Source organism: Lytechinus variegatus, chromosome 16 (genome assembly GCF_018143015.1).
Source record: "Lytechinus variegatus isolate NC3 chromosome 16, Lvar_3.0, whole genome shotgun sequence".
Classification (NCBI taxonomy): domain Eukaryota; kingdom Metazoa; phylum Echinodermata; class Echinoidea; order Temnopleuroida; family Toxopneustidae; genus Lytechinus; species Lytechinus variegatus.
In genome coordinates this window covers 15407897-15435023 of record NC_054755.1, presented here as the reverse complement: position 1 = coordinate 15435023, position 27127 = coordinate 15407897, and the positions used below count along the sequence as shown (strand labels likewise).

The 27127-nt window shown below is 36.3% G+C and overlaps 2 protein-coding genes across 2 annotated transcripts; one reads left to right on the top strand and one right to left on the bottom strand.

Moving 5' to 3' along the window:
• Positions 1 to 275: 275 nt before the first annotated feature.
• On the top strand, positions 276 to 16396 carry LOC121429788. Its single transcript, XM_041627019.1, has 15 exons — positions 276 to 915; positions 2998 to 3060; positions 3531 to 3587; positions 5448 to 5480; positions 5809 to 5901; positions 6251 to 6394; positions 7584 to 7854; positions 7954 to 8230; positions 8927 to 9163; positions 10090 to 10166; positions 10350 to 10457; positions 10849 to 11054; positions 12477 to 12545; positions 12906 to 13001; positions 15252 to 16396. The coding sequence occupies exons 1-15, from the start codon at positions 722 to 724 to the stop codon at positions 15505 to 15507; spliced, it is 2181 nt and encodes a 726-aa protein (XP_041482953.1). The 5' UTR covers positions 276 to 721; the 3' UTR covers positions 15508 to 16396.
• A 25-nt stretch (positions 16397 to 16421) lies between these two features.
• On the bottom strand, positions 16422 to 26360 carry LOC121429787 (putative per-hexamer repeat protein 5). Its single transcript, XM_041627018.1, has 4 exons — positions 26189 to 26360; positions 22144 to 23082; positions 20387 to 20626; positions 16422 to 19396 (listed from the first exon to the last, which is right to left on the bottom strand). Exons 1-4 carry the CDS (start codon positions 26252 to 26254, stop codon positions 19124 to 19126), a joined length of 1518 nt encoding a protein of 505 aa, XP_041482952.1. The 5' UTR covers positions 26255 to 26360; the 3' UTR covers positions 16422 to 19123.
• Between the last annotated feature and the right edge of the window lie 767 nt (positions 26361 to 27127).

Here is a 27127-nt window from a genome sequence, read left to right as displayed (position 1 = left end):
AGCAGTGAAAAAGGAAAACTTAATAATGATCAAATGGAAACAATACTTCAGTAAAGCATTTGAAACAATCAGACTTTTGAATTTAATTGGAAGCTTAATTCATTCTTTTATAGAACATTACCAGTTGTGAAAACATTGATTACTTTTGAGCTTAATGTCCATATAAAAAAAAAGTGTTTACATCTACTGAAACCACATTTTCTATAAACTTAACGGTATAGTGTATGATTGGTTGTTCTCAGAAAAGGGCAATGAATCAATTTTCAAATTATAACATTAATTAAATACCTATATCATTGCTCTATTTTATCACGGAAATGAAACTTGCACAACTTTTCTATTTTCATGATATTGAGGGGTGAAACATATATCATGGCCGTATCGGTTAATCGAGACCAATTTGTTGACGCCCTCTCGAGTTAAAAAATAAATTGATATTAGAACACTGTTCGAATAATGCATATTCATTACGACGTTATGCATATTGATGAATACGTCATCGCGCATGCGCAGTATCAAGAAATACCCGTATGTGTGTAGCTGAGTATAGTACTAGTAGAAAGCAAACATCGAACGGTGCGTGCAAGCTCAAAGCGCCGAAGCCAGCCGGCTAGCGACTTGTTTGTGCTTCGAACACGAGCTACCGGTTCACAGTCACAACGGGACATTATCATCGCACGCGAAAGGATCTAATAACGGCCGACAATAAGGATAAATTTAAATGGAAGAATCGAGGGGAAGGAGTAAGGAAGCGCAGAGAAGGGCGAGAGCTCGGTACGAAGAAAGAGAAAGAGAACAAAGATCAAAGAGGAAGCATGTAGTTTTGATGGAGAAAACATTCCTTCAGTGGAATGAAGCCAAGGAAAGGGGAGGCTTCGACACTAGCGATGAGCTGGCGGAATCATTGTTGGCAATGTGAGTAACGTTCATGAAAAAAAAAATTTAATGAGACCTTTTGTTCACATATTTATCGAATTTTCGGCGCTAATGCAGTTTCACAACTACCGATTACCAGCACACCTCATCACCAATACTTGTTCGCGGATAGCTTGAATTCACCTAACCAGTCCCAGGTAGCTCCCGCTCGCGAGCTCTGGGTTAGGCCGTGCATGCACAGAAAAGTAATGTTGATATGAACTGAAGTTAGCAACCAAATCATGCGAACATTTGGCGAACAAATTGGCAGTATGCCGCATGCGAAACTATATTCGCATGATTTGGTTGCTAACTTCAGTTCATATCAACATTTACTGTGCAAGATGAATCCTAACCTAGGGCCTGGCTAGGCCTAGCATGCCAGGCTAGGGAGCTCTTTGGGGCCCGTTTCTTAACACCTGGACAAGTTAGTTATATCTTTATCCACCAACCATGGAATTAGTGGCATTATCGTGATATAGGTAACCACCGTTCCTTCATCACAGCAGCGCTTTATTCAGTCGCACGCACGGTTCCCTATTTCCACCTCCATTCACTTTGTACACAAATGCGCGTACACAAATCTATGAGTGGTTTCCTAAACCACGATTTGGCCGAATTAGTTCTACTTCCATTCTTACTAAACCTGTTTCACGAAAGGCTTCCAAATTAAAGTAAAATACCTTGATATCGATAGATACTATTGGGGAAAAGAGCAGAAGAGACGTAGCCTTAGCCCGGGGCGGGGGGGGGGGGGGCACTTCCATTCACAAGTGGATGGACATACAAAAAGGTTGATTATATTTTTGGAATTACCCTTTTATTATTTGTTCTTGTTGGTAAAGGTCAAGTCCACCTCAGAAAAATGTTGATTTGAATCTATAGAGAAAAATCACACAAGCACTGCCACTGCTGAAAATTTCCTCATAATTGGATGTAAAATAAGAAAGTTATGACATTTCAAATTTTCACTTATTTTTAACAAATTAGTTTCAAGAACGAGCCAGTTACATCCACATGAGAGAGTCGATGATGTCACTCACTACTTTTGTTTTTTATTGTTTGAATTATACAATATTTCAATTTTTACGAATTTAACGATTAGGGCCTCCTTGCCTTGAAGAAGAAAATGTTTAAAAAATGAATTCCATGTGTTCAGGGTGGAATGAAACTTCATTTCACATGACAATGAGGAGAAAATAAAAATATTTCTTATTTCAACTAATAAAATACAAAATAAATAGTGAGTGAGTGATGTCATCAGTTCCTCATTTGCATACTGACCAAGAAGTGCATACAATTGTTTTGTGAAATGAAGTGGAACTTTAAAATGCCATAACTTTCTTATTGTACATTCCATTTTGATAACATTATCAGTGTTATGCTTGTTGAATTTTTCTATTTTCATTCAAATCAAGTTTTTGTTGGGGTGGACTTGTCCTTTTATTATTTGGCCACAAAAACCTTACCCAAATTGTACAATGTAAGTAAAAAATACAATTTGAAATTGAATAACATACAGATAAGTAGAAATTAAAGAACAGATGAGACATGTGAGAGTAAGAAAATGTTTTTTTTCCTGGGCTTGGGCTTGCAATAGTAAAATTCAGCACTATTGCTGAGGCATGTGAGCTTCTCATACAAAAACCATTGGGAAGGAATGGGAATAGAATTACCGGTAGATGATTATCTAATTGCCTATTCAGTTGTATATCACATTGGTGTTTCAAGGTAAAAATCCTTTGATTGGTGCAAGAGCAGTGAACAATCTCTTGCAAAATTCACAGGTTTCGTTTACTCTAGATTGGCAGTGACTGAATATTAAAGGGGGGGGGATGGGAGAGGGGTTCTGAATATGGGTATAAACGACAATATGTAACATTGACTACATGTATGACTCTCAGTGGGAGGGGGCAGAGGCTGGAAATGCCCCCCCCCCCAATCTGCCAGTGTGCCAATACCTATGGATGCATTTATAAACAATAATCAGTTTGGGTTGAAAGTGGATATAGCCTCTTTTGTTATCAAGCTTTACATGTATGGTTCATGTTTTCAAAAATTAAATATAGAATTTTTTTTCAGGTTTCTCACGCAAACGCCAGTTAAATCTGCTGAATCTGCCCATGGAACTAGAGATATGGAGATGTGAGTATTCATCACAATATTTGTTACAGTATCAACATTTGCAAATATTTGAGAACAATTGCATGTGATACATTTGTCAAGTTTAGGTAATCACGTTATCAAATGAAGCACCACTCATAAAAACAGGCTAGTGCACATACACGAGAGTCAATAATAGGCATGGAAGTTGATGGAACACATAAAATTGATAATTTTGTTTTACTTTAATTTCATCTCAGTGATTTATCACACCTGACAATGAAGTGTGCATGGGTGCAATTAGAAACAATGTGTGATGTGCATTCATCTTTTTGTGAAAATAAAATTGTCACTTTTTGTGTAAGTTTTGTATAAGTGGGCATGACTTATAAAGGTATACAACAATTATGATTGAATTTATGGATATTGGATAATACCGTAGATAATAAAGATTTTGTCTTCATTATGTTCTATATTCAACCTTTTTACCTTTTTACTTGTTATTTCAATAGGTTGCCGGTTACAGCATCCACACCACTTTACCGAATGAAAGACATTCATCTACACAGGTACATTTTTGTATTTGAGAATTATTTAGAAGTAGGCATTATTGAAGTACAAGCAGGATCACTATTCCCAAATACCTTTTTGAATCAGTTCATATATATACTATCTGCAGAATGAATATCAGTGATTCTTGGAGCGGTTTGTTATTAGATAATTTCACAGAGAACAAGATTTTCATTAATGAGACCAGGGGTATTTTGATTCTTGTCATTCCGGGGAGGGGGCCATAATGGCCCCCCCCCCATAAGATATCAGCCTCGGATTTTGCTATCACCACGAAAATTTGCATGATGGTAGAGAATGACGTAATGTATGCATTTTGATTTCACTGAATTCATAGGTTTTTTATTAAATGAATTATGCTAATTTTTCATGAAATCATGCTTTTTGTTCTGATTCTGTAAATAAAGCTCGTAGAATGCTATTTTTGGGTGAAAATATTCTTTATAGCATTCCTAACAATTTTGAATGAAAAAAATTCTGGTACCAAGATCTATTTCTTATGTATTTATTGTGTTTTTTGTATTTGTTATGTATTTCCTTGTTTTTTCGATGGAAATCGTTCCAGACTTAATTCTGATCATAAGGCAAAATTAATTAAGTTTAATTTAATAGTAAAAGCAGGAATAATGATACATTTATGAATTTTGGCCAAATACACAATTTGGGAATACGCCCTCTTCCAAAGACCTATTAAAGATATTACTAGATTAATTAATTGATCGTTTAAAAACTTTAACAGTAATAGCATCTTGACCTGGGCTTTTATTTTCTTTAAAAGTGGACACAATATCTAAAATCTCTTTTCCTGTTATTGGTTTAAAGAACATTGTATGGCTGTTTTTGTTACCTAAAAAAATCACAAAAGTTTTTGTTACTACTAGGGGCATTATTGATAAAATTACATCCAACAGAGCTGAAATATTCATGTCTACAATGGATTGCTTATTCTCTACTTCACGACCATTGCTCACCATCTGTTCACATTGTGTACGCGGCTTTGGTTTATTAAGGAATTCGTTGATAACATTCCAAGTGTCTTTTATCTTTCCACGTACATTGTTAAATTTGGAGTTAAAATATTCACGTTTACGTTTTCGAATTTGCTCTTTCACAAAATTCCTGTAACTTTTGTAATTAGTTTCCCGTTGCTGTGTAGGGTTTTTCAAAAATTTTCGTAAAAGAGTATACATGCAAATTTTCGTAAAAGAGTATACATGCAAACCTTCATGCTAAATGTTAAATGTAGACATAACCCTACAGTGTCTGACGAGCCCCGAAAAATGAACTTAATTAAATAAAATACATGTATTCTGTCACCCGACTTCAGAACTAAATATCTAACAAGTGACATAATTTCCAAACTTGAATAATCGGTCATATATGAATTAAGACTTAAAAGTTACTTGTTACTTTACTGATGTCTCTTGAAAAATGGTTACCGGTAAGTAATTTCTTGGATTAAAGGTCACAGGTATATAAAAGTTGTATGTGTGAGATAGTCGAATGCTTATCTTATTGTTTAATATTCTTTAATAGTTCATTATCGTCCATTGTTTAGAGTACTTTTCAATATTTTTAGGAAGCACAAAGTCTGGGTGTGGCATTGGTGAAAGCATCAATTTTGACATTGATTGTATCGTCGAGAAGTCAGCTGATTTTCATTAATTCAATTTTTTTCCGGGGGGGGGGGGGGGGTGATCTGCTATACAGAAATAGTACACCACATACATGTACATGTATCAGCAGATGGAATATTTCTTCTTTGTATGAAGAACATACATGTAGTATAATGAAGTTGAGGATTAGTCTGTAAAATCTCTGTCATACTTTTAAAGATTTATATTTTTCTTTTCACACAGTTCCACAGCTGTCAGTCCTCCCTCTGAAAATGGGTAAGCATTCATTTTTGTGCCCTTTCCGCAGTACCTGTAGTGTTACTGGATAGAAGGCATCATATTCCCTGAACGTCTGTCCTTCCTGTTTCTGTCCGCTACATAAATGTTTTGCTTCACACTGGTTTGGGTCATGTGTGTGTATTTATGATAGATAGGATTGTCATGACCTGATCTGATGTTGGGACACATGCTCAAGTGTTGTGTAGGTCAGTACAAGGACATGAATATATTTTGTATCTTAAAACATAAATAGTTGTTTGGAAAATAAACGTGAAACCTTGTAACCTTTCATCATGCGCGCATGAATATTTTTTGACTTATTCAGATCCAGTCCAACTGTGTCTGGGATTCATTCGCTGCAGGAGGAATGTGCAACAGTAGAGCTTGAAGAGCAAACACTGGTCAATCAGGGATTTGAGTAAGTTTTACCATCGTTGATTCATATGTTCGGTTACTTATATCCAAGAAGGAAAGAAGAGCATTGTTTTTAAATTTTCATGCAGTTCTTCATGATGGCAATATATGGCTGTGTCGTGGTGCAATCAGTGTACATTTTTTATTTTAATTTTTTTTTTGCAATTTGATTGTCATTATGTCTCTATAGAATGAAATGTCTCCTGAAACATATATAACGGGGAAATACATGTACCTTGTTAATCATGCAATATTCTGCCTCTAATAACCTAAGCAAATCCATTGACAGTATTTACTACAAGTGATATTTTCCTGCTACCTGGTCTGTTAATTAAATTAAATTTTCACAACAGTGTCAACATCAGTTATTCACATGTGGCCACATCAGAGTGGTTCGATGAGGAGGAGGAGGAGGATGAATATGAGACTGCGTATGAAGGTGACAGTGACTTTGAACCTGAAAGCGAATTTCAACCTGAAATAACCTTTCATGAAGGGTAAGTCGAGTTTAGTTTGCTATTTTCTGTACAAGGTAGTTTGCTACAAGAATTTTGCTTTTCTAATGGCAGATCAACATGGAAAACTATTTCATGAATAGTGTGAAAAATAATTTGAAAATGTTCACTCTAGAGAAGTGTCCTTGTTCTAAAAAGATTAAAAATACATGTAAATGACCTGCCCTTAGCTGACATGGTTGCATCTAATCAAGTACCAGTATCAATTTGCTCAAAAATATTTCAGTTGGTTGAAACATAAGGTGTGTTTAATAAACTGTAATTCTACATGATGTACATGTACTGGTATGTATACATTCATGTCAGATATGGTATCTTCAGATGTCGCATGTGGAGTTCATATGGCTGGGGCGGGGGGGGGGGGGGGGTTGCTTCCTAGGCCCCCTCCCCTTGAAATTTTGGCCTTTGACCGTGCCGAAAATTGGCATGCAGGTTGTCTTGCACAGTATCTATCAAATTGTAGAGTAACTTATTAATGCTAATTGCTAGTGATGATGCTAATTGTCTTGACATTGTCTACCAAATTGTAGAGTGATTTATTAATGCAAATTGCTAGTGATAATGCATAATTAGTTTGCATAATCATACTTTTTCCTCTGAATCAATAAATGAAGCTCCAAATGTTCCAATCGAATTATGGTGAAGAAACACTTCATGGTGTTCTTAGCAAGTGTATGCCGAAAATATTGTGATGTCAGATCAACTTTTTATGTATAATATTTATTTGTGTAATTTCTTTTGCATTTCTTTGTTTTTCATTATTCAATTCTTTTGAAATTTGTTGTTGACTCTTTTGAAACCATAATTGACCTGAAACTAAACTATTTAGATCAGCAAATCTGAAAATAATCATACATGCTTCTTGGTTGAAAACACAATTTGCATTGACTTTGTACACAAAATCATGTTTTTGAGCAATTTTTGGTCTGCACTTACAAAACGTTGTGTAATATTGGAATTGCATACCCAGATGTTGCAAAGTTTGTATGAAAACTTGTGTAAGACTTGAATTAAGAAAGCTAGTGAGCGGCACGGTCCAAAAATTTTGCGCGGCAAGAATAGTGTGCGAACTGTTGAGGGGGGGGGGGCTCCAAGGAAACTCCCCACCCACCTACATGTAGATAGGGTTAAAAGAAATTAATCAGATTGCAACATATTGTATTTCTTTCAGACCTCTCCCTAAAGACATTGATGTTATTGGAGCGGAGGAGGAGGTCATTGGGGAGCTACCTCCCCAACAGCTCGACGAACCATGCGAGGCATTCACAAGGAGTGGCCTCCATGCCAAAGTCGCACCAACACAGGCTGCAGAAACAAACTTCTGTATTGTCTCCTTGAGCAGACTCAAAAGCCTATGTAAAGAAGTAAGGTCATCGTGCAAATGCAGAGAGGACTTAGATGTCGAATTGACACCATCTGGCACATCTGTGCATGTGAAATGGGTAAGTATGTGTCATTCAAGCTGTATTAATTATTTTTGTCAAATCTACTCGATTTTCTGTGTTAAACATTTAATTTACTTCATCTTTCATTTATGACAGGTTTGCTCGAATGGCCATGTTACAAGCTGGTGTGGGCAGGAAACCCTACAAAGGTCTCATGTGGGAGACATGAAGCTGGCCTCGGCTATTGTCATGACAGGCAATAATTTCAATAAGGTGAGCCTGTTAGCCAGATTCATGTCCCTGAACATGATATCTAGTTCAACTTTCTATGCACACCAGCGTAAGTACATTGCCCCGACCATCGAGAAGAAATGGGAGGAAGTGCAGGCAACTGTGTTGTCCAAACACAAGGAGGGAAGGATAGTTCTTTGTGGTAAGTAATAAATAATTATTTCAATTGTGTCATTTATGAAAGGTGACTTTTTTATTTTACTTGATTCGTTTTGTTTCATATTTTCAGAAAATCTGTAGTTGTGTTTCTATTGTTTGAAGTTCTGAACAAGGTTTTTTTTTCTTGTAGGGACAGACAAATAACAAATATTTAGAAATAGAATAGCATAGAATTTTAAAAATAATTATTGCCATTTAGGTGTGCATTATATTCTGACAGTCATGTCTAATATGTTTGAACAGTACAAATTTGACCAAATCAGGATCGTCATCTCCATGTACATCAGGTCATACTCGGGCTTAATCTATAGCAGGTGTCAATATGATAAAACCCAACCAAACATCTTGCATAAGGTTGCAGTTTACTTTGGTCAGTCAGTCGGCCACATTTTTTCCCCCTCTTGAAATGTAATGGAATGCTCTTCTTTTGCATATTATCAGCTTTCGATTGATAGGTCAGTACTGAAAATTTTGAAAGATTTTGAACCTAAGCAGAAAGAACAACTAACAGGTGTACTTTTCCCAAGATTCTTCAATAGTCAGTCTCTTTCAATCCTCTTGTAAACATGTACATGTAAACTGTATCTGAATACATCTCTGTATGAAATGAAATGAAATGAGAAATAATGAAAATTTACTTCACATTTGTAATGCTTTCAAAATTGTGTTTTGTGGGTAGGTGATGGTCGCAATGATTCACCAGGATTTTGTGCGCGATACCTGACGTACATTCTCATGGCACATGACACGAAAGACGTAGTTGACGTGCAGGTGGTTGAAAAGAGAGAAACTGGGGGGAAGAGCCCACTTATGGAGTTGGAGGGATTGAAGCGGGGTCTTAACAAACTTGAACAAGAAGGGGTGCAGGTTGATGAACTGGTGACTGATGCTCATCCTTCAATTACCCGCTATATGAGTATGTATGGACAGACGTGAGAGAATTCTGTTGTAGCGTCATAATGACTACCCATTTTACCACACTCTTTTTTTAATTTGATCCTACAAATTAAGTGGCACATTTTGGCTTTCTTGACTGTCTCATAATGAATGAGTTATAAATTAAGTTTTTTTCATCATTGCATATTTCAAATCCATTGAAACAATGTCCATATAGAACTTGTAAGTTTACTTTTACTACATAAGTTAGACCATCTTCATATTTTTTTCTATTTTAGTAAAATCTGGAATAGGAATTTGAAAGCTAAAGCTTGTCATGATTAATTGTTAAACTTGGTTAGCGATTAATCGCTAATTTGATTGCCGAAGGTGGTGTTGCAAGAAAATATTTGCGATCAATTGCAAATATTATGTTCCAATTTTACAACTGATAGATCAATGTTAGCTGTAGCAAATCAGATTAAAATTCTTGTTTCAAGGAGAAAATTGGCAATCAATCACTAATTTGCAATTAACTAAAAGACATATGATTGATCTAGGGACCCAAAATAGATTTGCAATGGATAGTCTGATTGGTTCCTGGTCAGTCTGTTAAGCAAAAATCTGATAGGCTACTTTATTTATGATTAATCGCTAACCTTTGTGTTACGGGGCCCTAGACATTAAAACTTTATGTTTCAACTTTGAGAAAGCACTAACATGATGCAATGTATGGTAATATTTGTTGAATATGCAGTTACAATAATGTTGTGACCTTCATATAAAGATGCACATAGTTGGACACGATTTCCTTGTACAGTACCCCTTCATTTTTGTCCATCGTATATGTCCAGCCTTGTTACTACAACTTAGGCTACTAATTTAGTTCTTTGATAAATGAAGATTAGGCAACTGATTTCCATTCAAAATTATATAACTAATAATTTTTTTTAATCCTAAAAACAGGAGAGAAAAGGCCCACCATTCGTCATTCCGGGGATGTATGGCATGCTGGGAAAAATCTTGGAAAGAAGCTAACCAAGGTAAGCAGAGAGAACAAACATGGAATTTCAATTGATTTATAAATTTTTTATTTTTTTTCTATAATGACTTTTTCATACATGATGTTTTTGTGATGAATTGAAAACTTGAGTGTAAGTTAACACTAACAATTGTGTTTGTTCCTGTTATTAAGGGAATTCTACAACATTTTTCTTCATTTGCAGGCAGCAGGCAAGGTTTCAACATGTGCACTATTGTATTGGGTGAGGCATGTCGTGTTTCACTTTTGGTGGTGCGCCGAGACATGTGGCAGGAGCAGTCGAGCATTTCTTGTAAGTTTGATGTTCCAACTTGTGAAAAGAAAGTATTGTTCCCCCCCTCATTTAGAAAAATGCTAATTGGTCTACACCTGCTTTTTATACATTGCATTTGCTCTCCTATCCCGCATATCTAATCCCAGTTACTTTAAAATCAATATGTCTACTTCTCATTTACACTTGTGGTCTAATAACCATTTAGGCTTGAGCCCATTCACTATGTTTCCAGTTTAGGCTAAAGCATTTTTATACTCCCTTGGCCTATTGTGTATAGCCCATGTATTATTGGAGTATCAGAGATTACACCCCCCCCCCCCACCGTTGAAGTTCAGGTGGAAGTTCAGAAGGTGCAGGTCAGTGAAATTTTTCTTTTCAAGTCTAAATTTATTTTGTTTTCTTTCTTCAGGCAAAATGGAGAGGACTGACCCATCATGTAACTGACAAGCATGAGTGGGTTTCTGGCTTGGGTGAAGGCACAGTGACCTGCAGTCATGAGGAGTTACCTGAGAGGGAGGAATGGCTGCAAGCAGGATCTCCTCCACATCGTGCATTGGTAGAGTTATGCTATGAGAAGCGGTTTTTGTCAAACATTGAGCGATATGTGACATTCAGGTGAGTTATTTAATTTCCACAATTTCCATAGCTTACAGTATTTCTGGAACTTTCATACTCTTGATGGTAGGATTTGTTGTTTTCTCATTAAAGTGGTCAGCGATGATGAATAATAGTCAATGCTGACAATTTCAGTGAAATACTTTTGATTGGTTGACTGGTTTGTGACTGTTTATATAGAAGCTTTCAAAATGAGAACAACTTTTCTATGCTGACAGCTTATCAAGTGGCCTTCAGAAGAGCAATTGGTGACAGTGTACGTTTCCTCATTCGTGATAAGTCTGCGAACTGTTCTGGTTGCTGAAGGCGATTGCCAGAGGCATTATGTCACATTTAAATTCTAAGAATAATTCAATTATCTTTGACTGATCAACTTCAAACTTGGTTGAAGTATATATGTATATATAGGAGTAATGGTCTGCTTATTTTTAGATCTTGTGGGTTCAAAGGTTACAGAAATCATTACCAGAAAGTATCTTCAATTCACAATAACTTTCTATTTCAAGGCTCAACTTTTCCATTTGTGCAAATGGGAACAGCAATGATCTGATTAGAATTTGTGTTGAAAAGAAAATGACTAATTCTGGTCATGACTGAATACCCCAACTTGAATCTTATATGCATATAAGAGGGACACTGTTTTTATTTTATCTTACCACTCATGGGATGGAACACCCTTTTGGCAAATGCTTTTCATCATGAAATCGAAGATCAAAGGCATTATCATATACATTGACATACTTTGTTCTTGGATAGCGAACTGTTTTCTTGGTTCATTTATTTGCATTATGGAAATGGACTTCCCCTAACATCAAAGGTTACTGTTGTAAGAACAAAACGGACAATTCAAGTACATGTAACTGCATGGATTTATAATTCTATTCTTATTCATTGCATGTGCTGAAAATATACCAAAGATGGTCTCCATACTTACATTTGGATTTTGATTGTATGTGCTTTTCATTATACGTATAATGGTATCACGATCGGTGTCCGTCCATCTATCTGATCGTTAACTTTTCCTTGTAAACGCGATGACTTCAGTTCAACTTAATCTACGCTCATATACTTTGGTGTGTATGATACTTGTGTGGATCCCAGGAAATCTTTGATTTGAAGGTCAAATTCACACTGACATGTTTATATCTTACCCTTCTGATGTCCCTGTTAACACGATGACTTTAGTTTAACTTAAGCTATAGGCTCATAAAATTTGGTGTGTATGATGCTAGCATAGATCCAAGGAATTATATTGATTTTGAAGTTAAGACAGTCAAAGGTAAAGTCGCCACCTTCTACTTTTCTTGCTTGACCGATAAATCCATTTTGCTTGTTACAGGCAGGCGCATTATATACTTGCTTATCGACTCTCTTGTTAAATAAATATTTCCTACATGTTTTTTGGTATTTATGTCCTCCCAGGCACACTTCCACCATTGAAAGCCTGAACAATCACATTCTTATGTATGCTTCAAAGCGATATTCATTTGGGTAAGTAGACATTTTTGTATATAATTTTCATTGTATCTAAATTGTTCATTTTTCAATTTAGAAGAACAAATAAAAAAGTTTCAGTTTGGGTCATAACATTAACAATAAGATTTTTTCTTTACTTACAGGTGAATAGCAAAAAAATAAATTAGGAAAGATTGGATTTGTTTAGTACATGTAAATATCTCTTGTTTCATTGTATGTACATTTACAATTAAATATCAGAAAGTTTGGCCCCTTCCTAATATTTTACACTCTAGATGATCTTGTTTCTTTTGTTTTTACAATTGCCCAATGCATTGAACCTCATAAGTATACCAGTTAGTGTGACATATTTATGTGATCGATTTTCACTTTCAGGTATCGTGCATTTCGGGCACGAAACTTTATGGCAGTCATTGATTACCAAGCCCACAAGGATAGACCTTACAAGAAGGATGCAAATGGCGAAAAAAGGTAGTACAAAGTTACTCTGTCATAGTCATAGGAAGTAATTGTACATTTTGAGCATATAAATGTAGGGGAACGTGGATGTAAGTTGAGCATAGGAGCAAGTTGAGCCACAACACCAGGTCAATAATGAATGAGTCAGACATTGTGGTGGTGTCATGTATTGATGACCCATTGCATAACCCCTAACCCCAACACATTTTTTCATGGAAAAATACAAATTTCAGCAAAAAAAAGTAGAAAAGGGTGTGAAATAAGTGTTTTTACATGGATACATCTATATAAGAAAGACATAAGAACAACATTGTTGTCCAGGTGGATCTTCACTTTTGTCGTAGTTTTTTACACGATAGATGCATAAGAAATGTGTGGATGCGAAATTTTAAGTTATACTTGGTTAATTTGAGCAAACGAACATGGGGCAAGGTGGGCCATGGTAAAACTTATGGTAATGTACATGAAAAATACATCTTTAAAAAGCCAGCAATATGGAGGCAGAAAATAGCAGATTTACATGACTGTTGTTTTCCTTTTAGAGAATGTTGGTATTTATAGAGAATTAGCGAGTTAAAAGACTTTAACCCTAACTAGGCCGGGCTTTTTTGGCTGTTCTATGGGGGGGGGGTTGATTCAACCCCCCCCCCCTCTGACGATGTTAGTGTGTGATGTAATCTACAAGGCTGTATGGTAAAATTTTCCAAAATAATGAGATTTTATTTTATGTGAATTATTAATGCTTATTTATACATAAATCAAACTTGCTCTCATTAAGTAAAGATCCTAGAATGCTAATTTTTGGTAAAAATATTCTTTGTAGCATTCTTCAGCTGTTTAACATAAAAATAATCACATCTTTATGAATAAGATGAGAAAACTCAATTTGCATCGATTTCCACATTTTTGAACAATTTTTGGTCTGACATGCACTTACGAAATATTGCGTAATTTCGGAATCGCGTACCCGGGTGTCGTAAATTTGGTCTCAAAAGATTTGTGAGACTTTAAAAGAAAAAACTCTGCGAGTGGCCCAGTCAAAAAAGTTTGCGCAGCAGAATGATCGCAGAAAATGTTGAGGGGGGGAGGGAGTTGATTCAAACCCATTCCCCCATCCCCCGGCCATTTTAGGATTAAAGAAAAGTTGACATGCTGGTTCTTCCCCCATACATTTTGTACATTTTTTTTGTGGCTAAACTTATGCCAAAAGGTGGCTCAATTTACCGTTCAGATGGGGCAAATTGAGCCACTTGAAATCTCTTTTTTCAAAGGTGACAATTGACTTTCAGTGTGGCAGTAGAAAGTTAAAGGGATGGTCCAGGCTGAAAGTAATTATTGCTTAAAAAATAGAGTAGATTTCACTGAGCATAATGCTAAAAATTTCATCAAAATCGGATAACAAAGATATTGAATTTAAAGTTTAGCAATATTGTGTGAAAATATAGTCATCATGAATATTCATTAGGTGGGCTGATGTCACATCCCCACTTGTTCGTTTGTATTTATTTTATGAAATTAGGTTTATTTAATTTTTTACCTCCAAGAACTAGAAAAATTGGATTGACAACTGGTTAGATATTTATTGTTGCAACTTTCTTGTAAGGGAGACATTATTCACACAAGTATGAAATAATGAAAAAAATATGATTGTATGTAATAACATAAGAAAACGGAAAGAGATGTGACATCATCAGCCCACCTAATGAATATTTATGACAACTGTTTTCACAAAATATTGCTAAACTTTAAACTTCAATAACTTTATAATTTGTTTTCAGGAGGGGGGGGGGGGGCAGTTAAATATTGCTGTACTTACTTGTGACCAAAAAACGTGTTTAAAGGGGTGTTTTTTAAGTTTTGGACAGTCCGCGCGTGGACTCGTAAAGGGTATCAAAAACACTCATTTTTCCAAAAAAGGGAGGTTTTGAAAGACTAGTCAACGGTCAATCGCAGGGTCCAACGTATTTAGGGTGTGTTTCCCCCCCAAAAAAAAAAAAACTTTTTTTTTTAAAGACTAGCCAAACGTGTTAAGGGTATATCCCCCACTGGGTTTGTTATCCGATTTTGATGAAATTTTTTGGCTTTAATCATATCAATTCTAACATGCAAAAGGCAAAAAGTGTCACAACTTACCCGCCTTCCCCTACTTAATTATTCCTCATTGTCTTCCTCATCTTATTATCATGTAAACTCTCCTTATATTCCTTTTATTAGTATGAAGGTATTCGAACATTTACCTTATTTCATATTTCCAATTAACAGGCACCAAATCAGATGGTCCAAGCATGCAAGGCAGTATGTAGCCGTTGGTGTAAAAGAAGCAAAAACCTACCCCTACCTGAGAGAAATGATGGAGGAAATCTTCATCATGCGCGCAAATGATCCACTGCCACTCTCCTCCCCTATCGAGATGCTGGAAACTGATCCACGCCGTATAAGGCCACGACTTGAAACAGCAATGCCTCTACCCAATGTTCAAGAAATTTTGGAGAGAAGGAGGAGTAGATTTGCCGTATAAACTTTTCAGGAACATGACCATCTCGGACCCATTGTTGGAATCATTCCAAAAAAAGGTTGCAAAATGGAAACAAAGCTAAATGTTGATTTTCTTTCATCCAATCTGAGAAGCTTGAATTAAAAGTTTAATTCTTGATATCAATTTCCTTTTCTGATTGTAAACCAGTACATATCCAGAAATGAGCTTATTTTTATTTTTTAAACCCAAAATACTAGACCAGTCACCATAAGGAACACAATGATACATGCAGTTGTGCACAAATGTAAAAAATATATTAAATTGTCTTCGTAAAAAAAAATCACTATAAAAGAATTTTAAACTTGTTGGAATAGTTGACTGTATTGCATAGCTGATATTAATTTTCTTTTTCTTTTGGAGTAAGTTGCAAAACATAATTAACATGAAACCATATGGACAACTGAAATCAGTTTGTTATTCACAACTCCATCTTCTTGGAGTGGTTGGCAGAGGCACTAATCTTTGAGGGCGTTTGTCCTTTGTGGTTCCATTTTCATGATAACATCTGACGGGTCAGTGTCTTAGTCAAGGTTTACATTGAGGAGTGACAATTTGAGTAGTGTTTCAGATCATGTGATGTAATTTACAGAGGTCATTGCATACATCTGAATATGTCACTGTCATGATATTGATTGAAGGACTTTTGGGATCCAATTCAAACTTACATTGTGTACATATTGCAATGATAATGACGCGATTATTTTTTAATGACACAGAGGTCACAATGTAGCAAAGAATATATCTTTTTGCGATAGCTAAAGAACATTTTTAGTATGTGTGCACATAGGAGGACAAAGATCTGGGGAGCGTTTCATGAAAGGACTTGTCGGACGTTTTATCAGACAAGTACTGTTTTATCCGACAGTTACTATGGTAACAGTGTCTCTCGATCTCAGCCAATCATTATCAAGGAAAGTTGTCAGATCTGACAACTTGTCAGACAAAAATATTGATGAAACGCTCCCCTGAAAGACTTTTCTGTCGCAAGGTCGAATGAGGTCAAAGGTCACAGGGTCTTCTATCATTCTCATAATGAATGATGTTCTGAGTGATCAACCGCAAACATTGTTCAAGTATTCTTTGCACTTTTCAAGGTATTGTTGGTTTTATCTTCCTATCTTATCAGTAATAGGGAGAATATTATCACCAAAATTGTTTTTGAGAAGATGGCCGTTTGTAAGTTCCATAGCAATAGGTCGTTGCAAGAAACATTGCAAGCCAGGTTCTAGCAGCACAAATTAAATTGGTGATTGATTTTGAACTCTGCTTTTGTGCAATGAAATCTTTTGTGCATTGAAGACGGTTTTCCCCCCCCCCCCTTTTTGTGGTAGTTTTCGTTTTATTTTTATTAAAAAATAAAATTTTAATATTATTATCACAAACTTTGGTTGAATGAAATCAACCATTTGTAATTCCCACTTTAAATTTTTCATTTGATGTAGATAATACTCCTATCTCCCCCCCCCCCATTTCACAGTATTGTAGGTTATCCTACTTTTCAAAGAACAACAATACCATTATTACATACATACATAGAGTACCAAAGACTCATGTCACCAATTTTCCTGTTTTGCATGTCAGCATTTTTGACACATTTTGGTATAGCATGATTAAAAAACCCCTCTAAGCCAAAGTTGGTGGAAATGGTTCATGGAGCCTTTAGATATAAGGTCTTATCTTCGAGCCCCATGGACTGATTCCCACCAAATCGGCTAATAGGAATTTTTTTACCATGCTCTACCGAAATATGGTATTGAATTCGATGAAAGCCAAGGTTTTTGTGACATCACTTGGGTACTCTATTTCATTGAAGAAAATAATTAGTATTGTCCACACAAGTTGCTCAAAATCAACTTTAGAACTGCTGTAACTTGCGACACATTACCTTTTTTTCACTCAATGAAGATGTAAATATCCCCCTCTGCCTTCTCTACATTTTCTTTTAAACTCTTTCCTTTTCTTGTAACCATGATATGCAAATTACCAGCAACCACACGTTTTATCGGGGAAGATCAACAAATATCTTTGGTTTGGTTTAATGAAGAATAACATATCAAATATAGCAAACATGCAAAAGTAAATATTACAGTTTTTATTTTCAAAAGTCCAAGGAATTTGTAGACCAGTGGGGTGTTTCACAAAGATCTTTTAAAAGTAAGATTTAGAGTTGCACTTAAATTTCCAAATGCATGCATTATTAAGAATATCACATGGTCAAGTCATGTTATGTAAGATGACATGCACTACTGCATATCAATTAGATTGCGTGTCACACTCAACTCCTTGTGAAAATATACTCCAAAACATCTATTGGAAAATTAATTTGATCTTGTCGCACTTATTTGAGGGGGGTATTTCAGTTGCTCAAAGTGCAGTATATTTTCTTATTTTGTGACAAGCTGGATATATAATCCTGTTTATTTCTGTTATTGTCAGTTTTATGTTGTCCCTGTCGTCACCATCAATATTTTGAGAAGGAAAAAATTCTACGACCAAAAAATAATGTTCCTCTGTAGAATAGCTGTACAGTATATGTCCTATGATTATTTTACATGACATTGCAAAATCTTAAATATAAGCAGAAGCCAGTATTACACTGAACCCAAACCGTTCAACCATTTGAAGAACATAATTTTGTTCATGCTTTTATATGAGGCACCTGTGGTGTAACTTGCCTACATCGCCAAAAGGAAGTTGTATTTTTTTCTTTCAAAAGACATGATTTTATGATCATGGCATTCTTTATACATATAATCAAGGTACAAATAAATGTTTAGAATTAAAACTACATGAAAAAATAATGGTCTTCAGTTGCATATTGTATATACATTCATATAAGTCCTTTCACTGATACATTTTACAGTTTGTCTGTTTTCTCTCAATCAGAAATGGTTACCTTTTATCATTACAACTTTCATGCTTATACAATGTATGAGTACGTTTTCAACTAAGGTTGCATGTCAAAATAAGTTCGATCAATGAATGTAACTTTAATTGCATTGATCTACAGTTACAATGTATCTATATCTTGTCAGTTGCTATAATGTAATGACATGGCAATGTAATTAAGTAAGCTACTTCGAATATGGTTCATCTGATCAATATGTCGTAAGAATCAAACATATACCATGGAAAATGACATATAACATATGCACCTTATAATGTATAAAACAACTCATTTTTATCTTGTGGAAAGAAATGGTCAGCCTGGAAACTGGGCACTATGAGAAATTACTTTGTTTGTTACCTACAGTTGAAGTAGTTGCAAAAAAAAAAAGTGATGTGTGTTGTCAGTGGTCCATGTTATATCACCCCTGATGCGTATGTAACTTGTCAAACAGAATAAATCGTAGTGATGTAATTTCTACTTGACTTTTTTTGTGTTTGATTTTTGTTATAATCCGACCCGGTGTTAAGGTGTACTTTGCCTTTTGATAACATTATAGAAATATTTCACTTCTTGTGTTTGAATAGAGCTTTAAAAGAGAATGAAATTTCGGAAAGTTAGCTAGTGTGAAAACAAACAAAACCTAAGACACTAATCAATAAAGGTTTCTATTGAACTACAGAAGTTGAACGGAAGATGAGGAAGACCAAGCTAAACAAATCTTCCTGGGATGAATCCAGTGTACTGATCATTAGGGGATGGGTATCTCTCATGAATCTTGTCCGAACAGCAGCTGGGGACAACTCTTCTATTACCCCTTCCCAATGTCCCATGCTGCCAAAAAATTACGGACCTATAGGCCGAGTGCCTCATGGATTTATTGGCCTGGCCTGGTTCCTCAGCTGCCACAAGAAGGTTGTAAGCATCGTTCCACATTGCCCTCTGAAGTGCCAGGTTTGCCTCATCTATTATGAGAGCAAAGGTCTGAAAAGAAAGAAATAACAAGAAATATAATATTTTATAAAATTAGTATTTTATTTGTTACAAAAATTCTTATAAAAAGACAAGGACAATCACACCACATAACCATTATACATATGTATATAAAGCACTTATCTTGAATGTAATACAGAAGGTGTAAATCTAATTTTCAGCCATGAGTTATGCTATTGAAAATCATTACATCATGCTAACAAATTTTTGAATAATCTTTCCAAAAAAAAGACAATTTAGATCTTGATATGATACAAATGTAAGAAAGAATTTAAATTGTGTAAAAGAAGAGAAAAAAACACCAAGGTTTTGTTGGATGTTGGGCAAAGTCACACAAGGACTAAGAAAAGGATGTTTGATTCATAGTGGGATAAAAGCAATTATATGACACCAAGATATTCCTTGTCACTTGATTGGTTGTTCAATATCAATCATTCAGCCCATTTTACAATGACGTCATCAACCGTGCAATTTTGGATCCATACAAGTTTGTCCATTGCACGCCACCGAGCCACCCATGCATAAGTGTTTATGTGATAGTCAACAGACCGAGCTCCCACAGCATAACCTTATTTTGCACATTTTGCATCAAAAGTCATAAGTAACATGAAAAAAAAATCTATTTTAGGTGTCATATAAACCAAATAATGAATGTTCTTTTCATTCGTGCAATAGACAGAACACTTCATATGGTGAAGATGAAATGAATGAACCACTCAATTCGGCTTCGCCTCGTTGAATGGATCATTTCATCTTTCACCTAAAGTATTCTGCCCATTGCACTCATAAATCTTCATTATTTGTGTACTATGTACATCTCAAAATGTGCATTTGGTTTAACAACTGAGAATACTTGCATATACAATTTTGAGGAATTGTGGTCTTTCAAATCCCTTGTGCAGGACATGAATTTATTTTGGTTTTGTTTGCTTAAAACATTCCCATCCTAATATGATTCTCCATCAAGTGAACTTGACTTACACCATGTCTTGTGAGGCACTCATTAGGTGTGTATCCGCAACACACATTCTCCCGATCTGTAGGCTTCACTGTGCAATTGTTGCAAACACACCATGATGGGATGTCTCGTTGTGTTTCACCTGGGGATGGGGGTGTTGCCTGGCCCTGGTTCATTAAATCTATGATAAGCCCTGGCTCCCTCTCCACTTGCCTTATGACAAGGTCCTCCAATTGTTCCCTCGTCATATCTCTTACTTTCACCTAAAAAAAGCAGAATGAAAGGGAAATTAATGTGGTATAAGTCTGCATGACCCCAATTGAATATTTTTTTTTTCATTTGAAAAAATAAATATTTTCAACCAGTACATCCATCACTGAAAATTCACTTATGCAAGTATCATGTCAAGTTTGTATGGGCCTAGATGTTTTTTTTATATTTGTAAAAGAGTGAAAGTCTAGGCAGGAGAACTAAGAAATTGGTTAGGACATGTAAGACATGTTGAAAATGGATAGCAAAAGGGGACGGTATCTAAGCCAAAATTGATTTTATAAGCTCAAGTGGTCTCTAAAGCACATGCTCTGTCCTTAGAATTTGAAGAAAAATATGAAAAAAATGAAATCATTCTTTAAGGTTAAGTCCACCTCAGAAAAAATCTGATTAGAATTAATGGAGAAAAACCAGACAAGCACAATGCTGGAAATTTCATCAAAATCGGATGTAAAATAAGGAAGTTATGACATTTCAAAGTTTTGCTTATTTTTATCAAAATATGAACTAACCAGTTACATCCACATGAGAGAGTTGATGATGTCACTCACTCATTCTTTCTTTTGTTTTTTATTGTTTGAATTATGCACTACTTCAATTTTTACAAATTTGACGATAAGAACCTCCTTGCCTGAAGCATGTAATGTTAAAATAATGAAATTGCCTGTGTTTAGGAAGGAATGAAACTTCATTTCACATGACAATGACAAGAAAATTAAAATATTTCATAAACTAAAATACGAAAGAAGTAGTGAGTGATGTCATTAGTTCTTCATTTGCACTCCGACCGAGATGTGCATATAACTGTTTTGTGAAATGAAGCGAAACTTTAAAATGCAATAACTTTCTTATTTTACATCCGATTTTGATGAAATTTTCAGTGTTAATGCTTGCTAAAATTTTCTTATATTCTCAAATCAAGTTTTTGTTGGGGTGGACTTGTCCTTTAATGAATATCAACATCATTGCTTACACAGACTAGGTAAAAACTGTTTTTATCAAAATTCCTGTCCAGGAATACTTTAATTGCTCTTATTGAGGGTCTGCATCTATATCTATAAATAAAGACAGATGCAGAAGATTATGTCTCACGGCGTTTCTATTAAGTCCTCTTTTGTTTCTACATTATGACACTGACGCATAACTATATATTTATAAATATATAAGTATATACATACATATGTATATTTTTTTTCTCCCCCTAACTGACATATTTGGGGGGATATAAAAAACAAACACATGATTGGAAAAACTGGCATTAGACCAAATGAAAATAAACTGAAATGTTCCCCCCCCCTTACTTTCCCTGCAAAAACATGTTTTTACCCTTTTGGGGCTTCTTTTCACAACTTTCCACTTCAATCTGCAATATCTTGGAGAAGCAACAAGTAAGGATTGATGACTCCTTTTTGGAGTTATGAATTATTATGACCCATTTCATTTTACAAAAAAAAAGAGAACTGAGGTGTATAGAACTACTATACATGTCGAATTACGGTGTGTAACAAACCTTCAATCTCTCACGACGATCTTGACGCAGACCTTCAATTCGAGCAACCTCGGCATCATGTCCTCCTCCTCCACGTCGACCTCTGCCTCGTCCACGGCCACTGCCTCGTCCTCGGCCACTGCCCTGTCCTCTGCCTTCACGTTCAATGGGGCCTTCTCCACCATCTCCTTGGTTGCTGCTGCCTCCTTCTACACTATCTTCTGCATAGGCACTACCCATTCCTCCAAGTCCTTGTCCAGTTCTAGAACCTCTGCCTCTACGCCCAACTTGAGACACTCTGCCTCTCCTTCCTCTCATCCCTCTGTTTCCTCCTCCAATATGTTCTTTGCTGGTTCCTGCACCTCTTCCTCTGCCCATGGATTCTGTTCCAACCTGTCCTTCTTTGCTGGTTCCTGCACCTCTTCCTCTGGCCATGGATTCTGTTCCAACCTGTCCTTTGCTATTTCCTGCACCTCTTCCTCTGCCCATGGATTCTGTTCCAACCTGTCCTTCTTTGCTGGTTCCTGCACCTCTTCCTCTGGCCATGGATTCTGTTCCAACCTGTCCTTTGCTATTTCCTGCACCTCTTCCTCTGCCCATGGATTCTCTACCAACCTGTCCTTCTTTGCTGGTTCCTGCACCTCTTCCTCTGCCTATGGATTCTCTTCCAACCTGTCCTTTACTGGTTCCTGTGCCTCTTCCTCTGCCAGTGCCTGTTACAATGCTTACTCTTTTTCCTACCCATCCTTTGCTGCCTCCTTCTCTGGGTCTTCCTTTTCCTCTGCCTCCTTGACTACCTCTGGATGATTTACCAGTACCTTCTCCAACATGACCTTCGCTGCTTTCTCCATGGCCTTGTTCTTTGTCCCTCCTTACTCGCCTACCTGCTTGCAGTCTGTGGGTACCTCCTTCCTCTCCTATATTTTCATGTGATTCGGCTGGGTCTGATATATCACTGAGCTGTAAAACGACAAACCAAAGATGTGATTACACATCAGCTATATATATACATAGATAATCTTTGCCAAAACAGGCATTGAAATACAATGGTTTACGCGGTATTGCTTGACCAAAAATCCCCCCCCCCCTTCAAATTGGTCAATTCTACCCCAGCAAAATATTGATTTGAATCAACAGGAACAAATGAAACAAGCATAATGCTGAAATTTTCTTTGAAATTTGATATGAAATAAGTTATGACAATGTGAAGTTCCACTTATTTATATAAAAAAAAACACTTATATGCACAACTAAGTGATATGCAAATGAGAGTTGGTGATGTCCCTCACTATTTCTTTGGGATTTTATCATTTGAATTATTCAAAAGTTCAATTTTTTAAGATTAGACAATAATGACCAATTTGACTAGAACAGAAAGTGTTGTTTCACATGTTCAGGGAGCAATACAAACTTTCTTCATATGACACCTAGGCAATAATGAAGTACAAAATACATGTAAATATAGATGTCTTTAGTCCTCTCATTTGGATCTTGACAAGGATGTGCATATCTGTTGTGCACATTTAAGTCAAACTCTATAATGTTGTTTCTTTTCTTTAACGTCTAATTCTGATGAAATTTTCAGTGTTATGTGAGTTGAATTTTTCTCTTCATTTACTGAATTCAATTAATCAACTTTTGGTTGGGGCGGACTTGTCCGTGAATCAAAACCTAACAATTCCTGCACAAATTCTATAGAAATTGCAGAATTCAGAAGTCATAAAGAGTGAATTTAAGAACCACTGGGGATCCTTTCAAATCCTTTCTTGTGGTCAATGATAATCATGGATAACCAGTCATTCTTAAAGTCACTCTTCACGAACAAACAACTTTAAAGTACCCACGGTTGTAGACTAAAGATTTTGTATGGTGTTTCTAGGGGCTTGAAATGTTTTCAGCATACTGCATTGGTTTATATAATACAATGTATATAACCTATCGTGGGCAGCATTATGCGTAGGATACTAATTTTGATGTGACCAAGTAGCTAGTCCCCCCCACCATTCCTCCCACCCTCAAAAAATTATTGTTTTATCAAATACTAGTATTAAACCAATCATCTCCCTGCATAACATCCATCAGGTGATGATGGGTGTTTTAATTGAGGATAAGAATGTTACAACACATTTTGGTAAATTACCAAAATATGCCATTTACACAAACGTTATGTAACTATTGCACGGCACAATTTGGTAACTGCAAAAAGTGCTGATAGTGCACCTATGCCTGAAGGCTTTTTATGATACTAGTACCAAATTGTGGAGGATGTGCCAGCTTTGTGACATAATATCAATAATTATGGTATCAGGTTTGAGGCCTTCCCCTTCCCCCAAAACAAAGAATAATAGTAAAATAATGACTGTTTCGAAGCATCAGTCGCTGTGTTGTAACGGTAATGACATTAAATGAAAGAATTAATTTCATCACATTATGTTTCTCACCGACATCATTGCTGTTAACCCCATGAGTATTTTTTTTTATTGAGAATGAAACTTTGATTCGGCAGGGGAAGTATTTATCTGTCTTTGAGTGGAGGGGGGGGGGGGGGGTGGTAGTCGCCTCTACATCTTACGCCATTTTGTCAATTGATCATGTAGTCTAATGCCTTTTGGTCAAATATCATTTTTGTTGAATAGTAGGCACACTCTTTAACCAGTTGGTCTAAGAGAGCAACTTCGTCCAAGAGCCATTTCGCCTATATGCCACTTTGTTCAATGGATATTTTGTCCAATAGCCAGTACAGGTACCCACTTGATCCAATTGACAGTTTCTCCAACATCCATTTGGTCCAATTCTCACTTGGTATAAAAACGTTAATGGGGTAGTTGCAGCAAGTGTGAATCAAGTTCGACCAAATGGACATTGGACTAAATAAGGATATTGGACGAAATGGTTATTGAACGATTCAAATGAAATTGGATCAAAGGTCCAAGTCCAAGGTTTTTGATATTTTATTGTTATGTCACAGCTCCGTCGGTCGTCGGTTTTACCTTTACAGCTAACACACCATTTGGTTTAATACGGCCCAAGCTTCCACACCTTTCGCAAATCGGACTCTAAACACGTAGTGTTGGGGCAAAAATGACATCCTTATAAAACATTTTCATTTTGTTTTATCATCCCCACAAATTTGACCCTAAACTTGTAACTACCGAAATAGATACACTTTTTCCATTATTTTTGTGTTTTTGACACCCTTTTCACATTATGTACGGAACGTGCCCGTCTTGGAAAAGACATCCTTTTTACGTTTTTTTCCGGTCGTGCATGGTATCCACTCGTCAATGTAAGTGGCCCCCCAAAAAAATTTCAGACCCATCTCATTTCAAAGAGCTAATGCTGGTATTCTTTTTCTGTCATTTTTTTCTTCAACGAGTCGACTGTGTGCGCTGGGAGATCTAATTATATGGCGATGATTTTTGGCACTAGTATTCAATCTGTCGGCACTAGTATTCAACCTAGCGATGAAAGATGACCTGGTCTCTCAATCTGCCCCTGTCCCATCTGACTATGGACTAGACCATAGAGATGAGACCAAACAGGGAATTAATCAAAGCCAGAGGCTGACATACATGTAGATCTAGATCTAATTTAGCAATCGCTATCTATCCTCACTAACGGTAGGTTGAATATCCCTAGTGCCAAATTATGCCGAGTTGATCTAGTGGCCATAGTCACTACACTAGTGGCAGTGCCATGGCAATATAGATAGGGACTAGGGTACCGGTATTATTTATACTATTAGCCAAGGCTAGATCTGATTAAATCCTACTTCTTAGACCTAACCTAGGCTACGGAATGTTTTTTTTCAATATGACATTTCGATGACGACCTATATCATTCTCATGGCCCAGCCACAAATGCATAAATTTTACACGTTTATTATCACGGAGCTGTTACTCTTGTGAGGTTACATCACACTTGACTAAGCCAGTAGTAGCAATCGTCCGATCCACAGACCCTCCCGCCCGTACCATGCGTACCAGTACCGGTACGGTACCGGTATTGAGACGGACAGCCATGCAGTCATCAGAACCCATCAGAATAAAAAAAAAAAAAAACTTACCTCTTCCTCTTCAACGTACGCATATCGCTGGTATACATCTTCAATGTCTGAAAATGACGAATCCATTATGATATGACTTCTATTTTAGACCTAGATCTATCTAACTTGTGTAGAGATATCAATTGCCTGTTGAGGCGAATCATCTGATGAAAAGATCTAAACTTTTACACAGCTGAATTGAAACCACCATCTGTATGTGTACGAGCTGTTGATTTGTGCAAAGTACGTGAGTATAGTCTACACATATAGACCGAATAGTGCGAGTATTGATGCACGTTTGGGAATTTTTGAAGCAGATGATATCATGATGATATGAGCAGAGAAAATTGAGGGATGGGGCAGTCATGTCGTACTCGGCAAGATTTCAAAAAAGGGGGAAAACAGTGACAAAATAGCTATAAATTTTGCAGCCCTGCAAGGAAACTTGCATCTCGATTTTTAATGAGAAGTTCAGTATTGCTCAGCAGTAAAAAGTCTGATTTTTATCTGGGGATATACAAGACCGAACTCTATGCTATAGACCCAGAGTTATTAATTCTTTTTTATTCGCTTCTTTAAAAAGCACAGTCACATGCAATCATGAAAATATACACAAAGTTCAAATAATAACATGAGTACAGGCAAGATACAATGTGTATTTGGGTCTCATTCCTAAGACGGTATTTACAATCAACACGTGGGGAATCGGGGAAGCAAGGTACGTGAAGAAGACTACGCAAACTTGGAGAAGCAAAAGTCCGAGAAAAGAAGAGAACAGACCAATGTAATGTGTAAGCATGAAGCTATTTATAGCACCATGGTGTATGATTTGTGTATCAATTTCGAGGAGATCAATTCGCTCACACACACTCATGCGAGCTCATGAGCCGGAAAGTTGGGGGCGGCAGAAGAGAGTGTTGTGGCCTTATTACCAATGGACAGATCATAAAGCTGTCGTAT

Excerpts from the sequence above, each read along its gene's own strand:
- LOC121429788 (XM_041627019.1), top strand. The coding sequence starts at position 722 with ATGGAAGAATCGAGGGGAAGGAGTAAGGAAGCGCAGAGAAGGGCGAGA. Across the intron at positions 6,395-7,583 it reads GAAATAACCTTTCATGAAGG|ACCTCTCCCTAAAGACATTG; the intron begins GTAAGTCGAGTT and ends TATTTCTTTCAG. Across the intron at positions 13,002-15,251 it reads GATGCAAATGGCGAAAAAAG|GCACCAAATCAGATGGTCCA; the intron begins GTAGTACAAAGT and ends TCCAATTAACAG.
- LOC121429787 (XM_041627018.1), bottom strand. The coding sequence starts at position 26,254 with ATGGATTCGTCATTTTCAGACATTGAAGATGTATACCAGCGATATGCG. Across the intron at positions 23,083-26,188 it reads CGTACGTTGAAGAGGAAGAG|CTCAGTGATATATCAGACCC; the intron begins GTAAGTTTTTTT and ends GTCGTTTTACAG. Across the intron at positions 20,627-22,143 it reads ATCGTCGTGAGAGATTGAAG|GTGAAAGTAAGAGATATGAC; the intron begins GTTTGTTACACA and ends TGCTTTTTTTAG.